Raw genomic sequence first — 18373 nt, 5'->3', positions numbered from 1 at the left:
ATTAGTTCAAGAAGATTCCTATTAGTATGATTTTATTTTATCTGAAAATCTGGTTAGGTTCATTCTTTTGTTTCTTCTTCATTTTTCTCCAATAGATTCTCATTAATTCATATCAAAATCGACAACGAAGTCGGTTACCGGTCATTCACCAAGACGAATTTCCTTATTGGGCACTCCAACTTCTTGTTAAACACATAAAAACTAGTTTCTTAACACTTTTTTATTGACAGCTAAGAAAACTATGGTAGAGAGCTTCCAAAATAGAAGCCCAAAACAGCAAAATACAGTACTCCAATTCTCTGCTACAAGTATATATGTGAATATTCACTGTAACTAAGTCATTTTTTTTTTTCAAAAAAATAATTTTTCTTCTCTCTTAAATACTTCACTCTTACTTTTTTATCTCTATATTTTTCTTTTCCTACTTTATTATCCATTTACCTAACTCACCTAACACAAATGTTTTAAATCACGAGCCGAAACGAAACACTAATATTACTTTGCACAACTATATTTACACTGATAGCTATAAATTACCTAGTGACCTCCATCATGTGTAGAGAGATTTCAGAAGTTGGAATAAAAAATGAGATAAACTATTTGTGAATTTTCTCCTATCTTCTCTTTTGTTCTTATTCTTTTTTCTCACAAATACAAGAATTGAGTACCCATCGAGGGACTTCAGTTTTTTAGATTAAATTGGATGGTCTGAAATCTCTCTCGTGAGTAACGCGAACGATACTAACGCATCATGAATCGCCATTTGCTTACACGGAGAACATGATATCCAGATCAGTTATTTATGGCATTTAAACGTAGCATCGACGGCCGCCTAACCATCACACCATTCATTACCTTGTACCTTCTCTGCACCTGGACCATCCTAAACATTCACGATTGCACGTTTTCATCTTCGATAAGATGCATGTACCCTAGTTTAATATCCAAATGCTGAAACATAGCTAAAATAACGAGATTAAAACAGCTGACCAAAACTCGAAAACTTTTAACATTCTGCAGATTAGAACCAGATCACAAACTACTTACCTGTACATGAGTGCAGAGATATATGTACCTCATAGGCCAAACCAGATTTATACTAATGCCGGCAACACACTATATACACCTACACATTAAACCATGAGGATCTGCAGGAACAAACCCATGCGATTCTTCTGCATTACATCCATGATGGAGATTTTTCACTTGCACCTATTTACAGAGAGGTTGAATGTCTGGTGGCACATACCAATCTTATATAATGCCAAACACATTATGTAAAAAGGGATCCAAAATTGAAATTTCTTAGGTGTATCTATATATAAGAGCATCTGGTCGTCATGCTGAAGGGACTCCATTCACATCTCACCATTCAACGTTTCCCAAGATTCAAAGGTTAGATGGATTATACAGTCAGACCATGCATCAACACACCTGTAAGATAGCACAGCAGCTAAAATTAGAATACTCTCCAAATTACATTATTAGCGGGGATTGAGAAATCAATCATCAATAGACAAAAAAAAGATCAGAAGCATCGCCTCCAATTTACCTAACCCACTCGCAGCAAGAAGAAAAAGGAATAAAATATCTAGCTTAAGTAATGGGAAGAAAAACAGGATCATGAGAGTACACAATAGCATCAAGAAATACACATCTGCTTTCATGTTCAAAAATACATGCGAAAACATGACTGACATGCTAGAAAAGGCGGTAACTTGAAAAGGATATATCTGTAGAGGACAAAATTTTTACCAGGATAGAGCACAACTAGTAGTCATCCGGGCTCGGTGATGGAATACTCTGGACATTAGCATCAACACCATCTGCGATTGATGAAGTGTCCTCTCCCTTTGAGTTTAATGTCCCTGGGTTCATACGTAGCATTTCCTCTTTTGTAAGGATTAAGAGCTTGCGGACCATGCAACAAAACTCCCTGTTTTAAACCAGAGACCAGATGATATGAGCATATAACAATATAATAGAATGAAATTAGCATTCTCAATACAAACTTAAAAAATAAGTTCTATGACATATTCCAGGTAATATCTTACCCCCAAGGATCATCTCCAACAAGCATCATGTCATCCTCATCATCAGTGTACACAACTAGCCAATTCTTGTTCCTAGCCTTGAGTTCACCACCAAATTCGAAGAGATCATCCAATTCAGAGATCAATTCATCATAATTATTGAATTTGGCCAGATCCACAGACCTACCAAGGGCGGACCCTTGCTTTTGAACCTGAAATCATGAGACTCTCTCAGAAAAGGAGAAGTGACTATAAAACATTCCTGCAAAAAGAAATACTTATTAAGTTCCTGATGAAAACCTTGGTGCAACTCCTGGATGAACCAGGATGACCTTTGGTTTCTCTCTCTGTTGCTGAAGGAGGGAAGGATGGGAATTGATTCTCTTGCTCGCCAGCAGCAACTCCATGATCTCCCACTTTCAATCGCTTTGATTGATTAGACCTTTGATCAAATTCAAATGCAGGGAATTGATGAGAATGTCCAGAGTTTTGAGTAAAACCAGGTGAGTTTAGCACATTTCTATTTGAGATTTCTGGTTCTGATGGTGCAGATTTACTTATGAGGGGAATACCAAAGAGCTTGCAGTCCCCTTCCTTTTGCTTCATAGTATCATGCTCTGCAAATACAGGCTTCGGAATCAATTCTTTTGGCTGAGAAGTTCTCATGTGAAGGTATGTTGAAACAGGAGGGGGCATTGACCAGTTTGATCCTTGATTGTCACCTCTAGGATCATTAATCATGGAAAAGTCTCTAAAGGCTCCATGTCTACTATCTCCACGAGCAAGATAAGAAGTGTCAGTTCCTTGAACATGATTCTTAGTACTAGAATCCATCAGATTAAGTGAGAGACCAGAAGGCATTAGCGACCAAATATTCCCCATTAAACTAAACTTTGCATCGCTTTCCTGTGTCTGTCGCTTTGGATTTGATTGATTGCCAATAGGCATACTGAAATCACGGTGTGCATTAGTTTTTGAGCCAAATCCTGATAACAGATCTGTAAATGATGATTCTGGGCGCCCTAAAGGTGACCAATTATCTGCTCCATATCTTCTTGAAGCAGAAACATCAATCTTCTCATCTTCTAATGAGGGCTTCCACAAATATGACTTTTCAGAGGAGTCAAACTCATTGGTCTCAGAGAAAGGGCCTCTCAAGGTCGATGATTCTTGACCTTGCAAGACCCTTGGGCACCCATGGTTAGCAGGTGCAGGGTCTGCAGTCATCTTCGTAGGACCTGTATTGCACAACAGATGATTAAGAGATCCACTCAACAGCTGATAAATAACAAAATATAGCTATCGCAGAAGTTTCTCAAGTAGAGAGAACACAAAAAACCTGACCTTCCCTAGTAAGCACAGAGGTTTCAGACGATGAGGGTAGGACACTTGATCGAGGCCTTTTCGGTCTGGGCACTGGAACAGGATTCAATACAGGAGGAGAAAGCGTGTGTTCTATTTTCCAGGGTGAAACTCTCTCAGGTCGAACAATTGCTGATGTTTCGTCCCACCGCACCTTAACAAAGAAAAATGTAATAAACTCACCAAAATGATGGGATAAAAAATTAATAATGTGATTGCAAGTCTTGGATCCTAGTCGTTATTAGAGGGCCAATCATATACCTTAAGGCATCTCCATTTAGAATCTTTCCATCTATTTGGATCTGCATCCTCAGAACCAACAATAGTTCCAGTAAACCTACGTAATCAACATCAGAATAAAATTCTCACTAGAGGTTCAATAAATTCTTTGTCAATGTCACAAATGCTAACATGCTCCCTACCTCTGTTCTGGAGCTTCTTCACCTTCAAATGTCATTTTAAATCTCATTCCTATTGAATAATTTTTTTTTACAGACTCCATGTATTGATCATAAGGAACAATAAATTCAGCTGGGCTTGTTCTGTAACAGATAAAAGACATCTTAAGGACATTGAGTTAGCAACTTAGCATATACATATTTACATACTGATCAGTGATCACAGGAATAAGAAAACCACGTTTAATCACCACTCGACATAGGTGAACTAGATAAAAATAACCTCTCACGAAAAAGGGAAACAAGACAGGAAACAAAAAACCTCAGCTGCTTCTACAGAGTAACACCCAAATGCTTCACTCTAAGGAATCAGCAGAAACATGAATTCGCTAATTCACCAAGATACAACAAGATAGAAAGTTTGATCGTAAATCATGTCACATACCTGGGCTTGTAATAAACAGTGAACATGGTATTGGTCTGGATAGCATGCCAAGCTGTTGCAAGGACACCAAGATGCATGCTGTGGCTAGATATGACAGATGATGGAACATTACCCTGTTGTCTCATGGCACGCCTCACCCCAGCACGCAGCTCTCCATTCTCACCTCTGCAAGTTCGTTACTCATTATTGAGATTATGAATATTAGTGAAAACATTATATATCAATATCTAGTGCAGCATCAGACCTCAAAAATATGAAGGCATCCCCAGCAACCAGTCTCTTAGAACTAACAAAGACACTCCAACCACTCTGAAGAAGGTGTCTGCGTGGTTGACCTGGCATTCCACAACTAAAATTAGTGCTATTGCCCCCCACAAGTGAGTAATTTAATTTTTACATTTCAGTTCTACATCTGGTTTTAAATCGTGAACTTAGTTTTGTTGCAAATTATGTACCACGAAATATGTGCCTGAACCGCCACTCTTGTCCATGCAAATCTTTGGCCACTAACTCCTGGGTTGGAGGTTGTCGTGACATGTCCTATCAAAGATGACAAAACCTTATTATTAACATTAATAATGAGAACCAATATGTAATAACTTCATAGAGTTCAGGAGGCTTCATCCTAACCAGTGGTGGCAAACATTCATCAGCATGCCGTCTGAGCACTGAGAATCCACCATGAGTGCTAGTATCTGATGCAGTAAGAGTTTTACAAAAAGAATAGACGCGGACATGTGGTGGAGGAGAAGGGGGTGGATCTTTCCTCTCTGCATTTTCATCTTGCTGCAACATAAAATTAATTAGTACAAAATAACCAAACTAAATTAAAACTAAATTCGGAAATTCATAAATGTACATTATGCAACACAGATCAACTTACATTAGCTTCAGGCATCAAGGTAATCTGAGCAAACACTTCATCAGTATCCGCCTCAGCCTAATCACCAGAAAAGCACAAGATCCCGGTCAGAAAACCTTCAAACAAATTATATACAGACCCAAAAATCCAATAGCTCAATTTAGAAGTATTCCCGAATACTAAGACCAAACTATAGAGCACCTTCAACAGGACATTAACCACTCGGCAAAGGATCTTAGGAGGAAGATTGTACACTGGCATCTGCTGGTCCGAGCTCTGATTTGTCGATGCCTCCACCTACAACCATGAATCCATAAACTATAAGCAGAGAGCGAAATAAATGTCTTTCCAATTAGGGAAAACAAACAAATGTTTAAGATAAAAAGGAAACCCTTATTCAAACAACCCCTCAAAGATGTTTCAAGTTTCAACCAGACCAACATTTCAGTTCTAAAACCGCCGGAAAATAACTGAATTTCACATGTGAGTCATAAATCTCAAAATCGAAACTAAATAAACTAAAATCGTGACTAAATTAGATCAACTAAAGCCCTCGACACCAGCCAATTACCCCCTAAAAAATGAAAACAGAACAAAAAAAGGGAGAAAACCTGTTCTATGTGCCCCTGCGGGAAGTAGAAAACAAGTTCATTTTCGCGCGGCACCGTCACCAGCGGCCCCGCACACGCCTTCCACAGCTCTGTGTACAACGCTCTCTCAGCATCCACCGCTACCAAAGCGAAAAAAGCAAATTCGGAAAAAAGCCGACAAACACGAGCAACGCATAAACAAAACCGTGAGTAACACATCAGGAATTACCTCTCCCGGCGTCGGAATTCATGTTCCCCGGCGCGGGATCGCCACCGCCGGCGTCGTTAAACCCTTTCATCAAAACCTCGGGAGAATCCATTGGTTCAGGCGCCTTAATTTATAATAGCCAGATCTCTCATCTCACAACGAAAATTGACGAAACGAAAATTCCACCGGAAAACAAGCAGAATAGGGAAAAATCCGGACAATTATGCGCTAGCAGTGAGGGTTATAAACGGTAAGTGTAATACAAATTGAGAGGAGATATTTTGAGTGGAATTGGTGTGTGTTTATGTGTGGAGGTGTAGTGAGGATATCTTGAAGCATGGGATTCACTGTTAGCTAATAGTTGATGAGAGAGAAACTGTAGAGAGAGAAAGAGAGAGAGATGGGTCATGGGCTGCAAGGACAACCAGACCGATTTAAACGGGTAGTTTATTCATTTTTTAACTATTTTTTAATATAAGAGTAAAATGATTTCACTTTTTAATTTTAAACCATAATTTACTTTCGTATTAGGACTGCAAAAGTAATTAAAATAAAATTTAGGACATTTATTGAGTGATGAAACATATCTAACTTCTAACTCTGGATTTCTTGGAAAATATATAATTAATATTTTGTGAAAGTATTTTAATTTATCTTAGTCGACTTCTAGCTTAATGAATTGTATACGAGATAGTATTAAAAATATATGTACAAGACAGCTAGCTAGAAAAATAAATATGAAGCTCCAATTGATATGCCATTAATGTAGTGTGTACGTGAGACAAAGATGCATTAACATTTTAATATTTTATAAATATCATTAATGAACGAAATGAAACTTTTTCATTAGTAGGTTTGGTTGGCTAATTAATAGCTAAATATAAAAATTATGATGTGCCTAATTCTTCATTTTTTTCAGTCTCCCCTTAAATTGGCAAGGTGGTCCTATACGTATAAGTCAATTGTACTTGTATCTCTATATACATGTGAATGTGATACCAAGTAAAATAATACGTAGTACTATATAAATAGAAACTAAGGTCTAGGGTTATTTAGCAATTAGAATGGAGATGTTTAGCAGATGAAAAACAATACATAAAACATTTGTAAATTAGCAAGAATACTTTTTGATATTTCAAAAGAAAAAAGTTAGAAAAAATGCTAACTACAAAGAAACATCAAAATAAAAAATAGTTATAAAACTTGATAACAAAATTACGGATTCTCGCTTAGCACATGATAACAAATTGCCAAGGGCCAAAAACATTATAATCCTAAGAGCACTCACTATGGTAGGCCAGGCCGATGGTGTCACACCCCAACTCTTATGACTTATGCACTTACTATAAATAAATTCAAATTTAAAAAAAATTGCACATATAATATAATTTTAAAAATCAACATTTATCAAATACATATTTCAAAACATTCTGAACAGTAGTTGGACCCTCTCACCATTCTATATACTATACATTTATCTATATGCAAAAATGATGAGGAAGAGAAGGTTGCGAAAACGCCTCAGTCGCCGACCCCTTATAATAACTGTAACTCACATCAACCCACGAATCATTGATATCTTATTCCTGAAAAATATTAGTGGTTTATATGAGGCACAACTCAGTACATTTAAATCTTACCTTTAACTCCACATCCCAAAATCAAACATATTCTTTAACCAATATATATAACAATAATCAACAAATATTAAAATTAATTCCATATACATATGCATATGCCACTCTGTTCAGTTTATTATTTTGTGACTGGTCAAGCCTGGTATCTGCCCGGGATTTCCATTGTATACGACCCGTAGGTCCCTTATATTTATTTGACCTTTCCACGAAGGTCCCTCTTTGATTTGACATTTCCACGAAGGCCCCTCTTTGCATATTTTGACCTTTCCACGAAGGTCCCTCTTTAATTTCACCTTTCCACGGAGGTCCCTCTTTGCTCTTTGTATTGACCCGTAGGTCTATTATCATTGTATATGACACTGTATATCAGATCCAGAGCAAGACTGTCACATATCCTCTTTAATCTCATGATTCAAATGATTCCAATATGATACATCAAACATATCTATTGCACCAATTACATAACTATATATTCCATCAATTAATTCCAATACTATAGACAAACATATCCATTGTACAAATCACATATCCACATCATATTATATCATCAATATCAAATAATACATAACCATTTCAGACTCACATCATATAATTCAAATAATCACTTCAATCTAACACATAGCAATCAATCACATAAAATATGTAAAATTAAAAGTGTGATTTATACACACCTTATTAGGAAGGTAATCTAGTCTAGCACTTGTTCTTTCTCTATCCACTAAACTCGATGCTTCACAAATCCTATTATCCCCTGTGAGAGACCTCTCCCTTTCTTTTTATTTATTTTTACTTTCGGATACGGCATATATGTGTAGCAGAGTAAATGGGTGCATGCTAATAGAAAAATTAATCCATCTTTTCGTAAAAAGCAGCAACCGACTTAATATGATTACTCAGCATTCTATAAAAATGCATTACTCATACTAGGTGAAACATAAATATGACACGTCTCAAAATAAGGAAATCAAATTATACTCTCATATTTCTCAAAATATTTTATTAACTAGTACTTTAAAATTCCATGCATTATCTATATATATATATACTCACACTAGGAACACATGTACACACATTTATATTATCAATTTGTAACCTCTGATACCCACTTAATATAGTAACAACATGTACACATACTTTGTCACGCCCGTATTTTCTAAGGATAGAAAATACGGTTGATCGCGACTAGAGGATGATTAAAGAAGCGAGGAATAAAAGGGGAAACACACATCTTTGACCAAAATATTTAAATAATTGAAATAACTTGGAAAACAACATAGTATCATTTCAACGAAGTACCAATTCTAAAAAAAAAAGACTAGAAAGTAGACAATTTTGAAAAGAGTTAGGTTCTCCATACTAAAACAATTTTAAAGAAAAGACACCTAGCAGAAGCGTTCAAGACACGGAAAATGCCGAGTATGAAGACACGACATATCCAACAATATTAAGCCAAACATAAATAATCCATGAATTATGCTCAACATCCTCCACGCCCGTCGTCGCTCAATCTGCACATTAAGAAAAACAAATATGCAGGGGTGAGTACTTGATGCACTCAGTGGACACATGCCAAATCAGTTTGTCAAGCCATAACGAGTGATCTTGGGGGTTTTAATTGAAAAGAACCCAAGTCACTAAAATCATCTTTACATAAATTTCGGTTGCAACCATTTTCCATCCACATCACCATCACCATATCTGAACTACATGACAAGGAACGTGGCCACGAACCAAGCCACTAGACCGGCCAACTCCAATGAGATAGCGCACGATCTACTGGGTGTACACCAGTCCGAGCAGGGTTTGCGGCCTACTGGGACCCGAATTCGTTAACATACATGGCATAGCCACTTCAGATAGGTTTATTCAACACAAAATATGGCAAGACAAACAATTTTCACCTCCTTTCACATAAAAATAGTATTTAGGACATAGTCCTTATTTAAAACGAAAGCCCACCTCACAAGCTTACTCCTCAATCACTTCCTTTTCCAACCGCAACCAACATGCACAAGTTCACCTTTTTCGAAATAACATGATATGTAAAAATCAGATTTTGCAAAATAAATCAATTTAACAATGCATGCATCCTAAGTGTGTGCCCATTATCCATCGTTCTTTTATAGAGAAAACATATATATTAACCTTGTACTTTTCGGCTTTATCATCGCTCAAAAATTTGCCCAGCAATATTTCCTATCTACGGCTCAAGCTTACAATTAAATAATATAGTCCAAAAAAGAAAAAAATTAGTTTAGTCTAACAATAAAAGCAGCAACTACATAAAGTAAAATTATACTCCCACATCACTACGTCTACACGTATATACTCCTATCCAACACACGCCTATGTGTAAAAGAAAAGAAAAAAAAATACAAGTACTTTACTATACTCCCTGCCACCAACACGTATATACTCCTTTCACAACACATGTTTACATATTCAACTCCACACATTTGCAAATATAAAGAGAGAACATATTAACACAGTACACTTCGTCTTCCCCAAATTTCATTCCCACAGAAACACCATTTCTCTCCCTCTCTAATTCTAACACCTTTTTCTCAACACAACAGCTCTCTCACTCTGTCCCATTCTTCCACCAAAACAAATTCTCTCTTTCTCGGAAACTCACATCTTTCTTCTACAAAAACAGATTCATCACTGCATCTTTTCTCTTCCTCACACAAAAACAGAAACAACACAAAACTCTCATCTCCCACGTTCCAACATCGGCGCCGCTTCACTGCCACCCCCCACGGTCGGATTCTATCTCCGAGCAGCCGCAGTCACTGGCACTGCCTCTCCGCCGTTGTCCGCCGCTGCTCCAGGCGGTCAGCTCCTTTGTCGACAGCGTCTCCTCTCACAATCGGTAAGTCACTTTCCTCTTTTCCCAAAATTAAATCTTTTATTAAATTTCTAATCGTTTGACTTCAGTTATTAATGGGCCGACGAAATTTGCAGAACTAAGATTAGAAGAGAAAACAAGAGAACAAGCTCTACTGATATTAAAGTTTGCAACTTTATCAAGAACAACCATTCAATAATTTCCAGAATTCAACAAGAGCCTAAGTTCGATTTTGTGAACTACTATGATTATGTGAAAGCATGTCATAGAATTGAATGCAGAGACTTTCAGGAATTGTGGATATACCTTTTGGAAAGAAGCAAAATTTGCACAACAGAAAGTAATCAGAGCTCTCTCGGTTTCTCCTTCACACTGTGATGTTAAATTATGGAGTCAATAAGTATGCACATTTTCGTATTCAATGGAATGAGGAGAATTACCTTTGTGGAAGAGAAGAAAACTGCACTGGAATTGTGGAATGGAACGGCAGATGCTAACAGATGCAGTTGTGGGGAAGATATATAATGTAGAGATTGATTTGTTTGTTAGAGAGATTTTAGGGAGTGGAGATTGAGGAAGGAAATAAAAGCGTGTAGAAAGAAATTAGGAGAAGGAATCAGTGTTGACCAAGGATTTGACTGCAGATTTTAAATTAGGAATCGGGAATAAATAGCTAAAATAAAAGTAGTCCAATTGAATAAGTATAATTGGCTAGAGGAAGAACAAATAAGATGTCAGGCCAAATATTTAATTTAGAACCTTGATTTAATTGTGGTATTTTATTTTAGTATCTTGGTGTTATTCCAAGTACTCGTAAACGGACGTCCAAAATTTTCCATCGACGAATCTCACGTTAGTCCCGTCGACTATTTTCACCACACGATTAAACAACAACGATTCAAGCATTCACTATTTCCAATCGCAACCAAACAAAACAAAGATGGTATTTTATTTAAGATCTATCACTCGCTCGTTCTCAAAACAAAACTCAACGCCAAAAAGGTACTAATAAAAGCGGGTGTTACACAATTCAATTTATGTAATGCATGAAACTCTAATCTATTCAAAAATACATGCATATATATATAGAGAAGTGATCAATGTTTACCTAATATTAAGTGTATAACTAGAGAATTAATTTCAGCCACACATCTTAACATTCCAAATTAATCATATGGTTTAAACAAACTTCCAAAATTTTATGAGAAAATACTTGTCCAAAGGCATTTTGAGAATTCAATATTTCAACATGAATTAATGAATGTTATAATCATCATCGTGAATTTATCGTGAACCAACCTTCCCAAATCATTCGCCAATCTGAACCAAATTTAGCTTAGGATTTATTCCAAAAATATGAGATTCCCGATCTGAACCAAATTCAAGCGCGATTTCTCAAATCTGAACCAAATTCAGCTTCCCGATCCAATTCGTTCACGATTTATCAACTACGTTTTATGCAGCGCGAATTAGTTTGGATCGATCAGCGCGAATTAGTTTGGATCGATCAGCGTGATTTTATTCTGATTGAATTCATCACAACAGATCAAATTCGCTCACGATTGACCAACGCAATTTGATTCATTCTTCACGTTCATTCTTTCATCGCGACGTCTGGACACCTTCAAATGGATTCAATTCCGATACATTCATTGGAAGATTATTTCGATTCTGATTCCTCTTCAACGGGAGAGGGAGGAGAAACTGAATCTAAAGTTAATTATCAATTATTATCAATTAAGTGTTGTTGCTCAGCATTATTAGATTGTGTATGATGTGAAAAAACGTTAGAGTGAACTATATGTGACGAACAGTGAAGTAAATATGCTCAATATGAGTTGTAGTGTAGTAAATATGCTTTATATTGAAGTAAATATTGTTTGTATTGAAGTATATTATGCATTTAGTGAATTATTTTCATTTTAGTGAAATATATTATGCATTACAGTGAAGTACAACATAATTAAAGTGAAGTATTCCAGTGTTAGCGTAAAGTGTTTGTGATTCATGGTTAGAGTGAAGTAAAACATGGTTAGAGTGAAGTATTCCAGTGTTAGAGTGAAGTATCTGTCATCTATGCTTGTAGTGCTCTGTTTTTCCATTTCAGTGAAGTAAAACATGGTTAGAGTGAAGTATTCCAGTAAGAGAGTGAAGTGTCTGTCATCTATGCTTAAAGTGCTCTGTTTTATCATTTTAGTGAAGTAAAACATGGTTAGAGTGAAGTGTCTGTCATCTATGCTTATAGTGCTCTGTTTTTCCATTTCAGTGAAGTAAAACATGGTTAGAGTTATACTCACGGTGAAGTATATTTTTCTTACAGTGGTTTATGTACCAAAATGCCCCGATGATTTGAAACCAAAAATTGGACAAAATTTCATGTCCCTTGATCGTGCATTGGACTTCTACAATAATTATGCTCGATATGTTGGGTTTGACACTCGTAAAAAGGGATCGAAAAAGGAAAAAGATGTCATTACTTGGATTTATGTGGTGTGCAGCCGAGAAGGTACAAAGCAAAGAAAGAATGAACAACATCAGGTGAAACGCAAGCGTTCTTCTATTGGAAGTTTTTTATGGGTGTTGGTTATGTTATACAAAGTTTTGTTGAAGAACATAATCACGAGATGGTTGAGGAACGCCATAAGCGTTTTATGAAGTTGAACCGCAATTTGGATTTAGTCCATCAGAAAAATTCATACTTGATTGCGCTAATGCAAATATCGGTCCAACTTTAAGTTTTAGCTTACTCAAGGAAGTACTTGGTGGATTAGATTATGTAGGGTGTACTGTTTTAGAAGTACGCAACTACAGACGCGACCTTAGAGCATACGTGGACGGAGCTGATGCACAAATGCTATTAAATGAGATGCGCAGGAAAAAGGAACTTTGTGGAGCATTTACATATGAATTTGAGGTCAACTCAAAGGATAGACTGACACGTTTGTTTTGGTGTGATCCAACTGCCAAGAGAAATTATCATTTGTATGGTGATATTGTTTCTTTTGATACGACATACTCAACAAATAGGTACGTGCACACTAATTACATTCACATGCCTTATAGTTTACTGTCTTTCACTTCAGTGAAGTATATTGAACATATAGTGAAATATATTGTTCATATAGTGAACTAGTATATGATTACAACGATGTTTATTTCCGCATGCTTATAGTGTATTGTTTTTTATTTCAGTGAAGTATATTGAGCATTTAGTGAACTACAATAAGCTTACAGTGAAGTATATTGAGCATGGCTTATATTGTACTGTTTTTATTCATTTTAGTGAAGTATATTGAGCATTTAGTGAACTACAATATATGCTTACAGTGAAGTGTATTGAGCATGCTTGTATTGCTTTATTTTTCCATTTCAGTGAAGTAAAACTTGCTTAAAGTGAAGTATTCAAGTGTTAGAGTGAAGTCTCTTTAATCTATGCTTATGTGCACTATTTTATCATTTCAGTGAATTAAAACATGCTTAGAATGAAGTATACTAGAGTTAGAGTGAAGTGTCGGTCATCCATGCTTATAGTACTTTGTTTTTCCATTTCAGTGAAGTAAAACTTGCTTACAGTGAAGTATTCCAGTGTAAGAGTGAAGTGTCTGTGATTAAAGTATATTCTTCATGTCTCATAGTGATTTTAACATGTAGGTACTGCATGATATTTGCTCCTTTTACGGGCAAGGATAATCATGGTCGCCCTGTGACATTTGTTGTTGGCCTTTTGTCCAAGGAAAATGCCGACTCCTTTTCATGGTTATTTAAACAATTTGTGAAATGCATGGGTGTGGCTCCGAAGCTAATCGTAACCGACCAAGACTTAGGAATGAAAGTTGTTATTGCAGAGGTTCTTCTTAGTACGAGACACAGGTGGTGCATGTGGCATATAATGAATAAAGTTGCTGACAAATTGCCAAAGAACATGCTTGGCAGTGAAGAACTAAAGAAGGAATTGAATGCATGTGTTTGGTCGGAGTTGATAGAGCCTGATGCATTTGAAGAATCTTGGCATGCTATAATGGAAAGATATGGGCTGGCCAATAATGACTGGTTTTCATCAATGTTTGCATCTAGAAAGTTTTGGGTTCCAGCCTTTTTCCGTGATTTTCCGATGAGCTCGTTGATAAAGACAACATCTTTGTCCGAATCACAGAATAGCTTCTTTAAAAGGTACTCAAAGTGTCGGGCTAACCTTATGCTATTTTATATGAACTATAACCATGCGTTGGAGGCTCAAAGAAGTAATAGCGCAAAGCTTGAATACTATGATTCAACAAAAGTGCCTATATTGCGAACATAATTGAAAATCGAGAAACATGCATCAATGATATATAGTGGTAGTGCTTTTAATGCAATTCAAGAGGAGATAGTTTATGCATGTTTCTCTTTGTCTTGTTCAACTCTATGAATGTCTACCAATAGAGAGAATGAAGTATATAACATAAATGACAAGGATTCAAACTCATGGACAGTGACTTACTCCATTGGCGATGACACCTATTTGTGTGGATGTAAAAAGTTTGAGAGCCTTGGTCTATTGTGCAGCCATATATTTTGTGTGTTGAAATATAAGTTTGTTAAGTTGATACCCGAGAATTTGCGTGGATGGAGATGGTTGAAGTCACAGTTTGTGAAGCCAATACATGGAGGTTTTTGTGATGATGAAGAAATACTCTCTGTTGTGGACGAGAAGAAGATTGCATTTAAAAACTTGTATGCATTATTCTTTGAAATAGCACAAAGTATTGAAGGGAACATTAACCAAATTAATGCATTTACTGCAATTATTGAAGAATGTAAGAAGCAGCTTCTCGGAAGTGTTGTTCTGTCTTCGACAGAGAAGAGAGCATTGATTGAGAATTTATATGGCTCACAAGTTCCAAATATTATTGAAGTTCATCCTCCTAATGTTGTCAGTACAAAGGGAAGTGGAAGTAGGAGGAAATCGAAGAAGGAGTCGGCAATGAAGTTAGCAATGAAACCAGGCCGAAAGTGTGGAAAATGTCATGTGATTGGACACCATGATTCGAGGAACTGCAAAAATGTGAATGAGAAGACAAAACAGAGGCAGTGAGGATTTGGAAAGAAACAGTTCACTTTGTAGCCTTTTTAGAGCACTAATGACTCATTTTATTACACTTTCGAGTGATTTTTATCTCAATGCAAACTTGGTTTTTATGTTAAGCTCAATTGCGAATAAATTCACTTTTATATGTGTTCGTTTTACTGCTTACAATTCTTTAGTTCGCTTATTACATGTTTTGGTTCATTTATAGTGAAGTAATATTGATTATCGTGTACTGTTTTCCATATCAGTGAAGTATATTGAGAGTACAGTGATGGATAAACAGACACTTCACTCTAACCATGTTTTACTTCACTAAAATGGAAAAACAAAGCACTGCAAGCATAGATGACAGATACTTCACTCTAACACTGGAATACTTCACTCTAACCATGTTTTACTTCACTCTAACCATGTTTTACTTCACTGAAATGATAAAACTGAGCACTTTAAGCATAGATGACTGACACTTCACTCTAACACTCTAATACTTCACTCTAACCATGTTTTACCTCACTGAAATGGAAAGACAAAGCACTTTAAGCATGGACGACAGATACTTCACTCTAACTCTATAATACTTCACTCTAACCATGTTTTACTTCACTGAAATCGAAAAACAAAGCACTACAAGCATGGATAAATAGACACTTCACTCTAACACTAGAATACTTCACTCTAACCATGTTTTACTTCACTGAAATGGAAAAACAGAGCACTACAAGCATAGATGACAGATACTTCACTCTAACACTGGAATACTTCACTCTAACCATGTTTTACTTCACTCTAACCATGTTTTACTTCACTGAAATGATAAAATAGAGCACTACAAGCATGGATAAACACACTTCACTCTAACACTAGCATACTTCACTCTAACCATGTTTTACTTCACTAAAATGGAAAAATAAAGCACTGCAAGCATAAATGACATACACTTCACTCTAACCGTGGAATACTTAACTGTAAGCAAGTTTTACTTCACTCCAATGATATACATTGTGCATATAGTGAAGTATATTGTGCATATAGTGAAGTAAATAGCTCGACAGTGAAGTAAATAGTGAACGGGATATTAATGTAAAATAAGAACTGACTATTGAATTTAAATGAAGTTTTGTACAATAGTTCATGAACGCTTGAAGTTTACAATCATTTTTTCCACATCTATGTCCATGTTTTGCTCACATTCTTTATAATGTTGTGATGTTGTTGCCAAGTTCTTGAATGACTCATGGTTTGTTTCCGACAACATTAATGCGCTGCAATACTTTGCGCTTAGTCTTTGGATTATTCCTTTGCTCCTTGTAGATAATCCACATTTCCAATCTTGTTCCCGCTCACCATAATAACATTCCATATGTCTCATCAAAAAAACTCCACAATCATCTACATTTGATTTTGTTCTCCAAGACATTTTTAGCCTCTTTATGTTCACATCCTTTATTGATTTGCATTGCACGTGATAACCCATTTTTGTCAAATAATGACAAAAATACATTCTCTGCAATATATTATTATGAATATCAGAGGTAGTTCACTGTAAAGAGTATTCTAGTTCACTATAATCTCAAAATACTTCACTATATATCATGTATACTTACCACAGTTTCAGGTATGCTACCATAATTGATTGTGATGTCCTCGTCGCTACCATTCTTTGAATTGTCAATCACCACTATGCTTTTAGTGCTAAATCTAAAGCATATGGTGTAGTAATGTTCCGCAGCACAAATTGGAAAGAACACCTACAAAGATGATAACAATTTCAGAATAAAAACAACCGGTGAATATAACAAAGAATCTTTTGTGTTCAATATTTACCAAATCTACGTCGACCCACTTGAAATACGGAATTTGTTTAATCTCATCCTCTAGATTGCTACAGAATCTATCAATTATGGTGTTGATGTCCACCCCATCAGGCCGTTGTACAACTGTATACAGCTGAAAGATGAGACAAGTCAAATCTGGATAGAAATAATTCACTATAGTGAACATATAGTGAAGTAAACATGCTTTATAATGAACATATACCATGCAGTTCATTTTTCAAAATTTATACTATTCTTACACATTGGTATGTTGTAAAAAATAGGCACCTCGATGAAGATAGAGCCCTGTATTCTTCCATGTTATTCAAATAAGAAGCCCACGCGTTGATCACACCCACTTCTACTAGCTCATGCGGCAACAGTGAACAAAATTCTCTTTCTGTTACGATTACAACATCATCATCAAACAATATGTTGTCCCTGTTCAAACATGTATGTGTGTTAAGATTTCTTTTGTATATTTTTTCTTCTAAATAAGAACTATAATATAAATCTTACTCATTTAATTTAAGTGTTGTCATAATCCAAAAAAATATATGTGACTCTTGCAAGCTAAACTTTGTTTTTGCATGAACCATTCTTTCATGGAATGGAGATCGCAGTGCAGCGGATATTCTCTTCTCAGCTTTTGAACGTACTGCCATTTGTTCAATCCTAGCACTTGCCTGTCAGAGCAAGAATGAGATGAAAACTTCACTATATTGTTTATATACTTCACTTTATAAGACATATAGTTCACTGGGAGTGTATTTTTACATTACTGAAATGGAAAAATAGAGCAAGTTTTACTTCACTCTAACCATGTTTTACTGAAATGGAAAAAAAAGCACTACAAGCATCGATAAACAGACACTTCACTCTAACACTATAATACTTCACTCTAAGCTTGTTTTACCTCACTTAAATGGAAAAACAAAGCACTTTAAGCATGGACGACAGACACTTCACTCTAACACTAGAATACTTCACTCTAACCATGTTTTACTTCACTGCAATCGAAAAACAAAGCACTACAAACATAGATGACAGACACTTCACTCTAACACTGGAATACTTCACTCTAGTCATGTTTTACTTCACTGAAATG

General features: G+C 36.0%; 3 protein-coding genes and 3 long non-coding RNA genes across 8 annotated transcripts; 2 read left to right on the top strand and 4 right to left on the bottom strand.

Annotated features, from left to right (window-relative positions):
• Positions 1-986: 986 nt before the first annotated feature.
• On the bottom strand, positions 987-6310 carry LOC125191042 (auxin response factor 2B-like). Of its 2 annotated transcripts, none has more exons than XM_048088504.2 (15): positions 5920-6310; positions 5712-5800; positions 5302-5397; positions 5122-5178; positions 4869-5024; positions 4694-4778; positions 4483-4573; positions 4239-4403; positions 3818-3937; positions 3657-3732; positions 3378-3549; positions 2334-3271; positions 2055-2245; positions 1756-1936; positions 987-1434 (listed from the first exon to the last, which is right to left on the bottom strand). In XM_048088504.2, the coding sequence occupies exons 1-14, from the start codon at positions 6008-6010 to the stop codon at positions 1771-1773; spliced, it is 2493 nt and encodes an 830-aa protein (XP_047944461.1). In that variant the 5' UTR covers positions 6011-6310; the 3' UTR covers positions 987-1434; positions 1756-1770. The 2 variants fall into 2 exon arrangements, with proteins under 2 accessions (XP_047944461.1, XP_047944460.1); XM_048088503.2 differs by having other exon boundaries at positions 5712-5830; positions 5920-6309.
• Positions 6311-7807: 1497 nt separating this feature from the next.
• On the bottom strand, positions 7808-8325 carry LOC125191045 (uncharacterized). Its single transcript, XR_007171020.2, has 2 exons — positions 8207-8325; positions 7808-7894 (listed from the first exon to the last, which is right to left on the bottom strand). It is a non-coding gene; the product is annotated as an uncharacterized LOC125191045 (long non-coding RNA).
• A 439-nt stretch (positions 8326-8764) lies between these two features.
• LOC125191043 (uncharacterized) lies at positions 8765-11077 on the bottom strand. Of its 2 annotated transcripts, XR_007171017.2 has the most exons (4): positions 10824-11077; positions 10690-10755; positions 9495-9555; positions 8765-9043 (listed from the first exon to the last, which is right to left on the bottom strand). It is a non-coding gene; the product is annotated as an uncharacterized LOC125191043 (long non-coding RNA). The 2 variants fall into 2 exon arrangements; XR_007171016.2 differs by having other exon boundaries at positions 10690-11077.
• On the top strand, positions 9861-11152 carry LOC125191044 (uncharacterized). The gene is made up of 2 exons (XR_007171018.2): positions 9861-10407; positions 10500-11152. It is a non-coding gene; the product is annotated as an uncharacterized LOC125191044 (long non-coding RNA).
• Positions 11153-12660: 1508 nt separating this feature from the next.
• Positions 12661-15457, top strand: LOC125189319 (protein FAR1-RELATED SEQUENCE 2-like). The gene is made up of 4 exons (XM_089059272.1): positions 12661-12889; positions 13155-13410; positions 14035-14553; positions 14806-15457. The coding sequence occupies exons 1-4, from the start codon at positions 12661-12663 to the stop codon at positions 15455-15457; spliced, it is 1656 nt and encodes a 551-aa protein (XP_088915398.1).
• Positions 15458-16580: 1123 nt separating this feature from the next.
• Positions 16581-17864, bottom strand: LOC148926853 (uncharacterized). The gene is made up of 5 exons (XM_089059271.1): positions 17785-17864; positions 17526-17706; positions 17276-17398; positions 17056-17199; positions 16581-16955 (listed from the first exon to the last, which is right to left on the bottom strand). Exons 1-5 carry the CDS (start codon positions 17862-17864, stop codon positions 16581-16583), a joined length of 903 nt encoding a protein of 300 aa, XP_088915397.1.
• Between the last annotated feature and the right edge of the window lie 509 nt (positions 17865-18373).

Source organism: Salvia hispanica, chromosome 5 (assembly GCF_029641045.1).
Source record: "Salvia hispanica isolate PSC_SH4W2 chromosome 5, Shi_PSC_v1, whole genome shotgun sequence".
Classification (NCBI taxonomy): Eukaryota; Viridiplantae; Streptophyta; class Magnoliopsida; order Lamiales; family Lamiaceae; genus Salvia; species Salvia hispanica.
This window is presented reverse-complemented; position numbering and strand designations above follow the sequence as displayed.